Below are 12,156 nucleotides of genomic sequence, written 5' to 3'. Positions count from 1 at the left end.
TTGGCACTGGCTTGGCAACGTAGGGCACCTCGGTGCTAAATGTCTAAAAAAAAATTACGATTGATTTTGGCCTATTTAGAGCAATATTTCCCCTTAATTTATTTCGCCATTTTCCCCCAGGTAAGGGTCATAGAAAAATCGCTAGAGCGCCCCCTCGTGGCTCCCGTTTGGCGGATACTTGGCGTCGAAGTCACACGCGGTCCGTCGCGCAGCGCGGGCGATTTACCACATGAGCCCCCGCCCCAGCCATGCCGCCCCCCGTGCGCCTCGCGGTCGCGGATCCTCATCCATCCAGCACCGCCTGCCCTCGTCGCCTGGCGGTGGCGCCACGCGCACACCCAAGACCACTCTCGACACGGCGCCCATCCCTTCCCTCGATTCGACTGAGCCCCACGCCCCCCACCGACCGCGCCATCCTCACCACACCCAACCACGCCGCGCCGCAGCTCCGGCGAGTCCAAATCAAATCGATCGCCGGATCCCCCCTCCCTCCCCACCACCATGGAGCTGGCGACGCGCGATCTCGCGGCGCTGGGCGCGGGGGACCTGGTGCGGGCCTCCGCCGCGATCCCGCGCGCCGCGCCGCGCACCTTCGCGCTGCTCACGGCCTGCCTCGTCTTCCCGCTCTCCTTCGCCGTGCTCGCGCACTCCCTCTTCACCCACCCCATCCTCCGCCGCATCCGGACCTCCGACTACACCGCCACCTCCGCCCAGTGGGTCGCCCTCTTCGCCTACCAGTTCCTCTACCTCATCTTCCTCTTCACCTTCTCGCTCCTCTCCACCGCCGCCGCCGTCTTCACCGTCGCCTCCCTCTACGCCGCCAAGCCGGCCTCCATCTCCTCATCCCTCTCCGCGCTGCCGCCCATCCTGCCCCGCCTCCTCCGCACCTTCCTCTGGGTCTCGCTCCTCATGCTCGCCTACCACGTCGGCTTCGTCCTCACCGTCGTCCTCCTCATCGTCCTCATCGGCCCGCCCGTCACCGCCTCCACCCCGCCTCCGCTCTCCTTGCTCCTCGCCCTCCTCGCCGTCGCATTCCTCTTCCTCGCCATCCACGTCTACATCTCCGCGCTCTGGCACCTCGCCAGCGTCATCTCCGTGCTCGAGCCGGTATGCGGCCTCGCCGCCATGTCCAAGAGCAGGCAGCTCCTTCAGGGCCGCACCCGCACGGCCTCCGTCCTCGTTTTCTCCTACTTCGCCGTCTGCGGCCTCATCACGGCGCTCTTCCGTTCAGCTGTCGTCAAGGGGCAAGGCGAGGAGGGGAGCCTCGACATGAGCTTGGCCGGGAGAATACTTATCGGCGCTCTGCTGGTCTCTGTCCTCGTCTGCGTCAATCTGCTGGGACTGCTCGTCCAGAGCGTCTTCTACTACGCCTGCAAGGCCTACCACAACCAGCAGATCGACAGGACCGCGCTCTACGAGCACCTCGGGGGCTACCTTGGCGAGTACGTGCCGCTCAAGAGCAATATCCAGATGGAGAACCTGTGAGACTCGTAAGCTGCTCACTTGCCTGCTCCTTACTACTAGCTGTGCTGTTGGATCCTGCTCTAAACAAGAGCATGGCGTTGCTAGGATTTGTTTAGTTTTCTTGTTTCTAGTTTGTTGTGCTTGTCTGTTGTAATCTGTGATTAATAATGCGCTGTATGGACTGATCTGTGGTATCAAACAGAGATGCATAAAGAAAGTTCTCATTCTGCTGCAAAATCCTCTTCTTCTTTACTGTGTTAGTACTACTTGCTTCGTATCATTCTTGGCTCATGGCTTGTGATTTAGCGATAACAGTGGAGGTTAGCATTGCGAGATCGATTTACTATTCTCTTTACCAGTTTAAGGAGTCCATGATTGTTGATGCTCTTATTCTTTCCCTGTCGTGACACTTAGAAAAGCAATCGTGTAGAATTGATGATGACTGTGGTGCCACTTAGAAAAGCAATCATGCAGATGCAATTTTGATTTCTTAAGCATGGTTGGAGTGGAGATGACCAGTTTTTTGTGGGAGTTAGGGAGATGAACTTTACAGGACTGGTCCTTTTATGCACTTCTATAATTTAGGCAGAGAACTATCTAATAAATGTGCACTATTAGCTTTGTTGTTAGAGAAAGAGATGGGTAAAATTTGAGGAAGGGTGCACACTAAACCAGTACTGATGCATTCCTTTCAGCTTCTATACTCGTTGCGTTGGAATATGTTTCTGAAGTAGCTGTGGAAGTCATTATGTTCCTGTTTTGTCAAAACATTGTGCTATTTATCATAGGGAAAACTTCATTTTTGCCACTGTAGTTTTTGCCCACTTTGCTTATGCCACTCTAGAATTTGACATCTCACTTTTGCCACTCTTAGCTTTGGACAATACATCATAAATGCCATTCCATGGCAAAAGCTGGAGTGGCATAAGCAAAGTGGGCAAAAACTGGAGTATTCTTGTAGCAAGTTGCTACCATTAGAAGTCATGATTGTTTTTTTTTTTATCACCGTGCTAGGAAGCAAAGCTTGCCGAAATGAATGCGCGCTCTCTTGTATCGCGCTAGTAAAATATGCCATGTTTCCAGTTTGTTGCTTACTTGATTGAATTAAATCAATTTTAAGGTTAGATATATGTCATTTCAAGGATTGCTTTGATGTATTAAAACTTTTGAAGAAATTTCAGTTTGATGCCTTACCTTAGGTTGCAGAAATTTACTTGGTTGCATGGTATTCAAAATTTGTACTCCCTCCGTTTATAAATATAAGCCTATTTAGAGATTTCAATATGAACTACATACGGATGTATATAGACATATTTTAGAGTGTAGATTCACTCATTTTGCTCCGCATGTAGTCCATATTGGAATCTCTAAAGGGCTTATATTTTGGAACGGAGGGAGTATGTGTCATATGCTTTCTTGTCATTTTCATTGCACTATGTCTGAATGGGATGACAATGTGACAAATCATAGGGCAAAATACAGCTATCTAGGGATGAATGAAATGGTTTTACGTGACAGGATGCTAGGAAGTTGTAACTATGCTTAATTGGAACCGGATTTTTCATGAAACCATCAATAACTGTTTATTTTGGTTCCCTCATTCTTCATGTTTGATTCATTTTTTCAAGGTAACTGAACTTGCTGACCGAACTTCAAAATCGTTCCTATCCATAAAGTTGTGCTGATTGGAGAGTGTTTTGCAATATAAATTCTCCATCATGATGGTGGTAGGAGTATCGTGCATGACCATTGTGCTACATTTTGTTTCTTCTATCTATCTATGGATCAGCACAAGATAGTGAGGCACACATCAGTGTTGGATTTACTCCAAGTAGAAGAAAAAAAGAAAAATGGTGCCTGAGAACTTGGGAGCCATGTGGTGATAGGACTGATATAGACAGCATGGCTGTGGAGCATGGAACTGGATTGTTGATGTCCAGTCAGAGTGCACTTTGACATGCGAGTGACGACCGACTATGATACTATCTCTTTGGCCTCAAGTAGTATTATGATCAATGCACTTCCTCCGTGCCACGCTAGTTAGCGAAGCGCTTATCTGCTCGCTTGCCTGATGTTGATGGCTGGTTATCCTTGATCATTTCTTCCTTCTATACTTGGATCTTCCGTTTATATTCGGTCACTCATCTGCTGCGTGCCATTGTATTTGCGTCTTTATTGACAATGTTACATTCATCCTCTTAACTTGTTTAGCTTATATTTGATCACTCATCTGCTGGGTGCATTGTATTTACGTCTTTATTGGTAATGTTATATTCATCCTCTTAACTTGTTTAGCTTATATTCGGTCACTCATCTGCTGCATGCCATTGTATTTATGTCTTTATTGGTAATGTTACATTCATTCTCTTAACTTGTTTAGCATGTATTGCCCTGTCTGTTTGTGTTACATAGATTAGGCCATGTACAGTAGTGACATATGAATACAGATGCTCCATAACAAAAAGTAGGTTAAGGCATCTACATTAAAAAAAATATTCTCCAATGCAAGCTATCACTAATGGGTCTCATCAAGAAAAAGAAAATAACGATTCTTGTATACATACATCTCTATTTTTCATTTTAACTTTTTAGCTTTTTGTATTGGGCTACACTTCTTCTCCCCAAGCACCTGCCTCCTATTGAGGATCCTCTAACATCATCCAAACCTATATCCGATCTTATATGGCATACAGACATCATTCTGAGGCTATGCATTGAACATGCCCTTAACAGCTCTATCGTTCGAGCCTTGCTACGCAGGTTCACAACACTTATAATGGGTCGAACAATTCCAGATTTTTTTTTAAAAGTAGACTGCTTTGAAGTTCGATTCAAGCGGTAAGAGCTTCTTTCCTTCATTAGAAATGCATGAATAGAAAATACATAGGATTGCAATGTGATGTCCATGAAAATCTTGCATCACAGGGACTCAAAGGGTTTTTTCTTTCTTTCAAGAGGATTGAGTTTATGATAAATTCCTACTGATTATAGTACAAATGGATCCTTCGCAAATTTTAATTCAATGCTACAAACTAAATCAAATGACTGACATACGAGAAGTCCCTAGGGATTATAATCCTCTAAACATTATATTAGAAGTCTTTTGAGTGACCCTAATATCTCCCATGAATGGAATGCATCCTGTGTTTTTGTCTCATGGATGGAAAAATAGTGGGCAAGATTAAAGGCCTTTTTGATATGTAGGATTCCGAAAAAGTAGGGATAGAAACAAACACGGGAACATAAGAGGACTCTATGTGCAAAACTTAATATGATTGTATGCGCAAAACATGAGATTGTGGAAGCATATGGATTTCGTAGGCTTTGGTGTTGGATCCATACGAAACGGTGAACGTAGGAGTTCCATAAAACATCGGGACTACTCTGCTTCTTAAAATTCAGCTTTGTTCTAAAAACGTAAACCAAACAGGATAGCTTCACTCCATAAAAACCTAGAATCTGGTGTACAAGTTTATGTTTTCTGTAAAGCATAAAAACCTAGAATCTGGTGTACAAGTTTATGTTTTCTGTAAAGCTCTTTAGGAGGTGTTTCAAAAAATATAGAAGCTAGAATTGACAAGAAATTATCCACCACTGTCATCAGTAAATAGACCCCGCTCGTTCCTCCTCACTCATCTTATATCTGATCCACCAAATTTCTCATTCTTAAAGCTGGTGCTGGATGGAATCCAAACTCTCTCTTTAAAAGAGTTACAACTTTTATATGAAATTGTTTCAAAATGAATTTGACGAAACGAAACTGAATTTTATGTAGTGTAGTCCCAAACAGGCCCATTGCCAAGTCAAGGTTACACCACATTTAAAGCTAAGACTATATATGGGAATTGTGCACGAGTGTGTGAGATAGCTCTCGCGAATGGATGGCGATGCGAGCCCCCGATAGGGGTCGGCCGCCCTACTTCCCGGCCCCAAGGCCAGATCCAGCCTTCTCCGCCGCATGCCAAGCTGACGGATCTGGCGCCTCAATCCAGATCGGCATCGGCGATGCCCCTCGGTGTGAGGCAGCTGGTCGTTGCTGTTACGTCTACTAGAGTGGTTTTTCGAGTATCCATCGGCTGAACATGGCGAAGCACCTCTCGGGCTCGTACTCTGGCGCGGTGTGCCCGCCACCCTGCAGCAACGAAATGGAGCTTGATCATAGCCATCTTGTGCATCGAGCACGAACACGCCTAGGGAAATTAAGAGTGCAAGTGTTACCTTGATGGTTGCGAATGTCATGTTGTTGGAGTAGGTTAAGGTGAAGCTGCAAGAAACGCATGCATCAACAAGAATATAGAGTAATTAAGCATGAAAAGGAGTAGCAGTAGCGAGCAACGATGGTGTGTGGGTACCCAGCAGACTGGCCATGGAGATGCCATGCCCTCCAATGGTGGGCGACGGGGAAGCCAAGTGACCTGATCCACGCCTGTGTCCCCAGGTGCGGCACCAATGCGTCATGGTCGCCGCTGTATACAAGCGCACGGTAGCCGCCATTGGCCGTGACATTGCGGTGGTACTCAATGCTGCTCCTGAGGTCGATTGTGTAGGGAAGATCGGCGTTGTGGCACCTCACCCACTCATCCACGCTCCCCTTCTTGATCCCAAGAGCATTTCGGGTCGCCTCCGCGTTTGCCCAGAAATACGATAGGTAGTACCTATAAGTCTGCCACAACATTGGTATGTATATAGCACTAATAAGTTACTTTTATTCTCGACTAAGTACTTATAAGTTATTAAAAGTGCTGGAAAAACATGATGGGGAGTACCCATAAGTCTGCCACAATATTGGTTAGTTGGCCCTACATACAGTACGCCCTCGGTGGGTTTTTGCTCTGCATATAAGATTTTTTATAAAGCCAAACTTCGTAAAATTTGACCAACTTTATATAGGGAAAATATTAACATTCACAATACGAAATCAATGTCATTAGATGCGTCAAGAATTTAAATTTCATATTGTATAATTTTAGTATTATAGATGTCGATATTTTTCATATGAATATGGTCAAACTTTACGAAGTTTGACTTCAGACAAACAATTTTATATGCAAAGTAAAAAGGATCGGAGGGAGTACTAATGAGCTCCTTTTTTTCTCGGCTAAGTACTAATAAATGGTTAAAAGCGATGGAAACTATCGAACTCGCATTGTACTACATGAAGAATGGAGATATTACTACTTACGACACATTCAAATGGAGGGCGAGGTGGCGGATTTCCAACTAGGATCCTCCTACCAGCACCACCAGAGTACTCAGTCCCGCTATCAGCTTCTGGTCGGGATGGAGCGGACGCAAAAATGCAGGTGTCCAACAAAATTTGGGCCTGCTGAACTTCGGACAAAAGCTGCAAAAATTGCACGGCGAACGGTCAAATCAATTCTAGCATTAAGATGTTTCTTTCTTCTTCTTACATGATTGAGATCATCCAGAGCTTGGGCGCACAAATCATTTGCCGGAAACATGTAGTCCTGTCCTTGGCAATGCCCCAATATGGTCTACATATATTATCAGTAAAGAACATATTAATGTCCACCTTGATTGCGATAAAATTGACTATATACACGGCTGCAAGGAGGCTCGAGTGTAGCTACCTCATATAACTGATCTGATATTATGCCAACTCCGTGAGCAAATGGCACTTTAGAGCTTAGATCAATGCTTTCACCGGTCGATGGGTTACCTACTAGATATCCCTGAAATCAACAGACATACATATATAATAATTGTTATCGCTAAAACAACTAGTAATGATTATGCCATCATGGTACCTTAAGATTAATGCGGGGACTATTTCCTGCTTCAATACCTGAAGAGGGAAGCTGGTGAGCATGAATTCATATACAGTTCAAATAGAGCTTATATTGTATGAAAACAATTCATATACAGTTCAAATAGAGCTTATACTACTAGTTTGTCCCTATCCCTAAGTTCTAGTGCCTCATTTTTTCGCTTTCTTTTTTCCTTTTGTTTGGGGTTTTCATTTGGTTTTACCTGATTAGCCGAGAATGTTGGGTTTTCAGATCCGGTTTTCCTTATAAACTAGACCAATTTTTTTTTCTTAATGAAATGAACGAACCCCCTACCACTCTTGAGGTGTCCTCAAAAAAAAAAAAACTAGTTTGCACACAGATTGACACAGATGGAGTTGCCAATTAAACATGGCACATGGTATATATTTATGTACCTTGTGAAATGATATGCGCGATATATGGCACAAGTTTTCCGGCATAGGAATCTCCACCGAGATAGAAAGGATTTTTCAGGTATTCGGGGTGGTCGCTGAACCACTTGATGAGGAAGTCATGGAGCTGCAACGAGGAGGACACGTCCCCGACCTCGTACCCTTCGGGTTGCTTGGAAAATGAAAATCCAGCACCGACCGGTGAATCGACAAACAGGATGTGTGCCACCTGCGCGGGTGGACATTCCCTTAGTGTTAGCGTGTAAGTACTAAGTAGCATGCGCACATACATATTTCAGGTAGCAAGCTGCTTGAGATGTAACAAGAAGCTAGCTAGGAAGACCTTTGTCCATGAGTTTGGGTTGATGTGCAGGCGTGGTAAGCTGCCATTGTAGGGCTCCAGGACGAACCTGATGGGACCTGCACTATACATGAGCGATATATATAATATGATCATGTTGCAGACTGAGAGACAACCCAGCAATCAGTAATACTTTTTTTTTTTTTTTTTTTGCGGGGGAGTAACGCTGGTTGGTTGAATGGAAAGAGAGACCGATCTCGTAGGCGAGGCCGCTGAAGGAGGAGCAGCGGTCGCCGCCGGTGAGCCAGAGGAGGAAAGGGTCCCCCTCGCCGCGGGCCTCCGACTGGACGAAGTAGTAGAAGAGCTCCGTGCCCTGGTCCACCTCCACGTACCTTACAATTCAATTCGGTTCAATTCATTCATGGACATGCCGATTTAATTAAGAACCGACGGTGATTGATGAGATGGGGGCGAGGGTACACACCCGGTGTGGAGGCGGAAGGGGAGGCGGCCGTCGAAGCCGGGGAGGCTGGTCACCAGCTTGGAGTCGATCGCGCGCGGGGCGACGGCGATGAGCGACAGCAAGTAGCAGCAGCAGAGCAGCCGCGTCGGGATCATCTCCGTACTCGTCCTCGGACCGGAGAGCGGCAGCAGAGCACGGGCACCGGATCAGCTGCTGGCCTAATTTTGGCCGGAGCTGTCTAGTGTCAAGAGGTGATGTTTTTCTGCCGGTCTCAACTGCCCTACCACACGTGTCTTATCCAGGCGTGTCACGGCAGGACGACTGGCAACATCCGCCGCTTGGAAACGAATCCAATCGCCGAAATTCAGCACGTCAGCTCGCTGAATCCCACGCCTCCCTCGGGTTGAGAAACCCAGCATCTTCTTCAGTCCAAGCACACTCAAGTTTGCGCAACTCTTGATATTATGACATAATTCTTGAATGATAAATACTTGGGGTTTGGGCTCGACAAGGTGTGAATACTCTCAAGGTTGGACATATTTTGGAAGGGGTAAGATGGACAGAAATAAATATATGGTCAGATGCTTGGATCCCATAGTCCTCATCTGGATTGCCAGTTACTGTTCGTGGCAACCAATTGCTTTACAAAGTATATCTGGCTTAATTGGCTTGGAGGGGTATGTGGCCCCGAAAAGTTCAGAAGATAGCGTTGATCCCGAGACCGGTTATATGGACCGACAGGCTGGTCAGGATAAATCAAAAAAAAAAAACCTGAAAGAGAAAGGTCTATCTTGTATCTGCGGTTTGCAGAAGCGTGAGGTTTAAAACAACTAAGAAATTCTATGGTGAAAGTTAAAGAGGAATCTTTTAAAATAGCAGAGGTCTAGCAGACTTGGTTGAAAAAAGGTTCCCCGCAGAAGCGTCTCTAGAGCACAAACTTGACTTTATTGCTCTAATGAAAACCAATAGAGATAATTTGTAACGCTCAAGATGCGACCCTATCCTTATTTTGGCGCGAGGGCCTCGACCGGGATAGAAACGCATCTCGTCGTTTCGCAGAAATGGATATCGTTACAAGTACATGTAGTGAAAAGATGAGTATATGGAATTGGCTTACACTCGCCACACGCTACATCAGAGTCACATCAATACAACAATATACGGTCATCATAAAGAAGAGCAAGGTCCGACTACGGACGAAAACAAACGATAAAAAAACAACGTCCATCCTTGCTATCTCAGGCTGCCGACCTGGAACCCATCCTAGATCGATGATGAAGAAGAAGAAACTCCAAATGAACAATCAACGCGCTCGTGTCAAGTAACAATTTACCTGTACCTGCAACTAGTGTTGTAGTAATCTGTGAGCCACACGAAGTCAGCAATCTCATTTCCAAAGGTATCAAGACTAGCAAAGCTTAATGGGCGAGGTAAGGTTAAGTGGTGAGGCTGCAACAAGCGACTAATCATTTATTTGAGGTGGCTAACTTACGAGTACAAGAATAAGAGGGGGATGATCTACGCATAGCGGATGTGTACTACTGATGATCAGATGAATGATCCTGAACACCTACTTACGTCACACATAACCCCACTGTGTCCTCTTTCGGATACAGAACTCAAGAGAAGAGACTGTCATGGTTACGCACTCAAATGACACATTTTAATTAAGCTTACTTAAAGTTATCTAGAACCGGATGCTAAATAAAGTTTCCACGTTGCCACATAACCACATGCACGACTTTCCGAAAGATTTAACCGTGCAGGGGTGCTCCAACTAGTCCATCACAAACTACCACACGCTGCGACAGAATGACCTCGATTAGGGAAGCCCGTGATCTCCTCGGTTTCCTATTGGAAAACCTCAACCTTGAGATAACCCAAAGCATATTGGAATCCCTCGCACAAGACACTCGAGAAAGGTAAAATAAGTCCAGCAAAGCCGCCCGACGTGTCGACGAACCCGATAGGAGCCGCGTATCTCGTTCTCAGGACAGAACCGGATGGGACTAGCTACGAGTAAAATCAAACCTCGAGTTTCCTCGCGGTGGCCCCGCAGGCAGCCCATTTGGGACCAACAACATTAGCACTGCCCCCCTGTATTATGTTGAATTCCTCCTTGGTTTCGTGACGCCCTATGTTTTTCAGTATTAACAGAATTATTATGTTGGGCAAATATAGTACCAATGTTGGGCCTTGCCAGACGAACTTTATCCCAAAACGAGAATCTAGGGGGTCCCCATAACAACCCCAAACATGTTAGGAGCGCTCATTTATAGAACATAACACCGGTAGCCGAAACTAAGGCAACAAAGGTGTAACAAAACACCAGGCTAGAAAGGTCAAGCCTTCCACCTTTTACCAAGTATATAAGTGCATTAATTTAAATATCATTAATATGGTGATATAACAAGGAACCCATGTTTGCATATGGAAGCAACTGCACCTGTAACTAGCAATGCTATCCAATGGTTAAGCAAGCGGTAATATAGCCAATCAGGGGTTTGCTAGGTTGTAGAAAGGTTGAAGGTTTTCATGGCAATGTTGGGAGACTGATATTGAACACGTGGTAGGCAACAAGACGTAACGATAGAAACGAAACAACTAGCATGACAATGATAGTAATGGTATCTAGGGAAATGATCATCTTGCCTGTAATCCCGCTTGGAAGAAGAGCGCATCTGTGAAGCAGAGGAACCGACGTAGTCGAATGGATCCTCACATTCCGACACGCTTGCGGAACTCTATCGAGAGGAAGCAAACCGGAAACAAGGATGAACACACAATATTCACCACGACACATGCATGATAAGATGCACACCCTAATATGATGCATGTTCAGTTTAAATTATGCAAGGTATGGCATGGCAATCCACATCACGCAAACACTACACATTAAGTGAAGCTCAATATGTAACGAGTTGCATATTGACGGAACTCCACATTTAATTATGTAGTTCACTCCCATTTATTTACACGACAACATTAAATATTGTTAAACATGGTAAGGGGTGAAGCACAAATTAAACTATCTATCTAGGCATTTTCAATGAGGCCGAAAACGACATATAACATTTCCAAAATGACCCCATGCACTAACTTTCTAATATGTCCTGATTTGTCCTAACCACATTTTATGTTTGTTAAACGGCAAAAAAGTGGTTCACATGATTCTACTCGTCGTTCTAGTCCATTTACATATATGGCTCATCTCCAATGAAGCTACGGTTAATTAACTACGACCTAAACCGTTTCTTTCACGTCGACAGACAAACCGAGGCAAACAACAGAGCTAGCAGCTTTAAATATGTATGAGAGTAGGAAAATGTTAATCTACGCAAAATTCTAATCACTTTATATATATAATTTGTCGCGATCCGACGCTCGGATAAAAAGGTACGCATGTTTTAAAAATATGCGTTTTTATGACAACCCTGGTAATTGGAAAAATCGCACGCATTAAAAAAAACTACTCAGGCTAAAATCTGATGCTACACGGGCCTAGCAGGGGCTAGCGCAACATAGCTAAGAAGTGCACACGGCATAGGATAGGGCGTGGCGCTCACCTTGGGTTGGCCTGGTGGAGGGGCGGGGCAGGCCAAAAGGGTAGCTTGGCCGGCCTTGCGTTGGGCCACGGGAGCTCGACCTGCTGAGGAGGCCGACCGGGGCGAGCTGGGTCAGGTGCGGGGCAGGAGGCCCACGCGAGCGCTGTGGAAGCGCCAGATCGGGCAAGGCTTTTGTCCTCCA

The 12,156-nt window shown here is 45.5% G+C and overlaps 2 protein-coding genes across 2 annotated transcripts; one reads left to right on the top strand and one right to left on the bottom strand.

Annotated features, from left to right (window-relative positions):
• The first annotated feature begins 262 nt into the window (after nt 1–262).
• LOC123444620 lies at nt 263–1,701 on the top strand. The gene has a single exon (XM_045121400.1). It carries the CDS (start codon nt 502–504, stop codon nt 1,483–1,485), a length of 984 nt encoding a protein of 327 aa, XP_044977335.1. The 5' UTR covers nt 263–501; the 3' UTR covers nt 1,486–1,701.
• Nucleotides 1,702–5,209: 3,508 nt separating this feature from the next.
• Nucleotides 5,210–8,814, bottom strand: LOC123444619 (serine carboxypeptidase-like 18). Its single transcript, XM_045121399.1, has 11 exons — nt 8,431–8,814; nt 8,199–8,338; nt 7,989–8,065; nt 7,649–7,874; nt 7,233–7,270; nt 7,056–7,157; nt 6,876–6,959; nt 6,647–6,808; nt 5,817–6,127; nt 5,683–5,728; nt 5,210–5,596 (listed from the first exon to the last, which is right to left on the bottom strand). The coding sequence occupies exons 1-11, from the start codon at nt 8,562–8,564 to the stop codon at nt 5,513–5,515; spliced, it is 1,404 nt and encodes a 467-aa protein (XP_044977334.1). The 5' UTR covers nt 8,565–8,814; the 3' UTR covers nt 5,210–5,512.
• Between the last annotated feature and the right edge of the window lie 3,342 nt (nt 8,815–12,156).

This window comes from Hordeum vulgare, chromosome 3H (genome assembly GCF_904849725.1).
Source record: "Hordeum vulgare subsp. vulgare chromosome 3H, MorexV3_pseudomolecules_assembly, whole genome shotgun sequence".
NCBI classification, from domain to species: Eukaryota; Viridiplantae; Streptophyta; class Magnoliopsida; order Poales; family Poaceae; genus Hordeum; species Hordeum vulgare.
The sequence above is the reverse complement of the archived record's forward strand: the minus strand, read 5'-3'. Positions and strand labels throughout refer to the sequence as shown.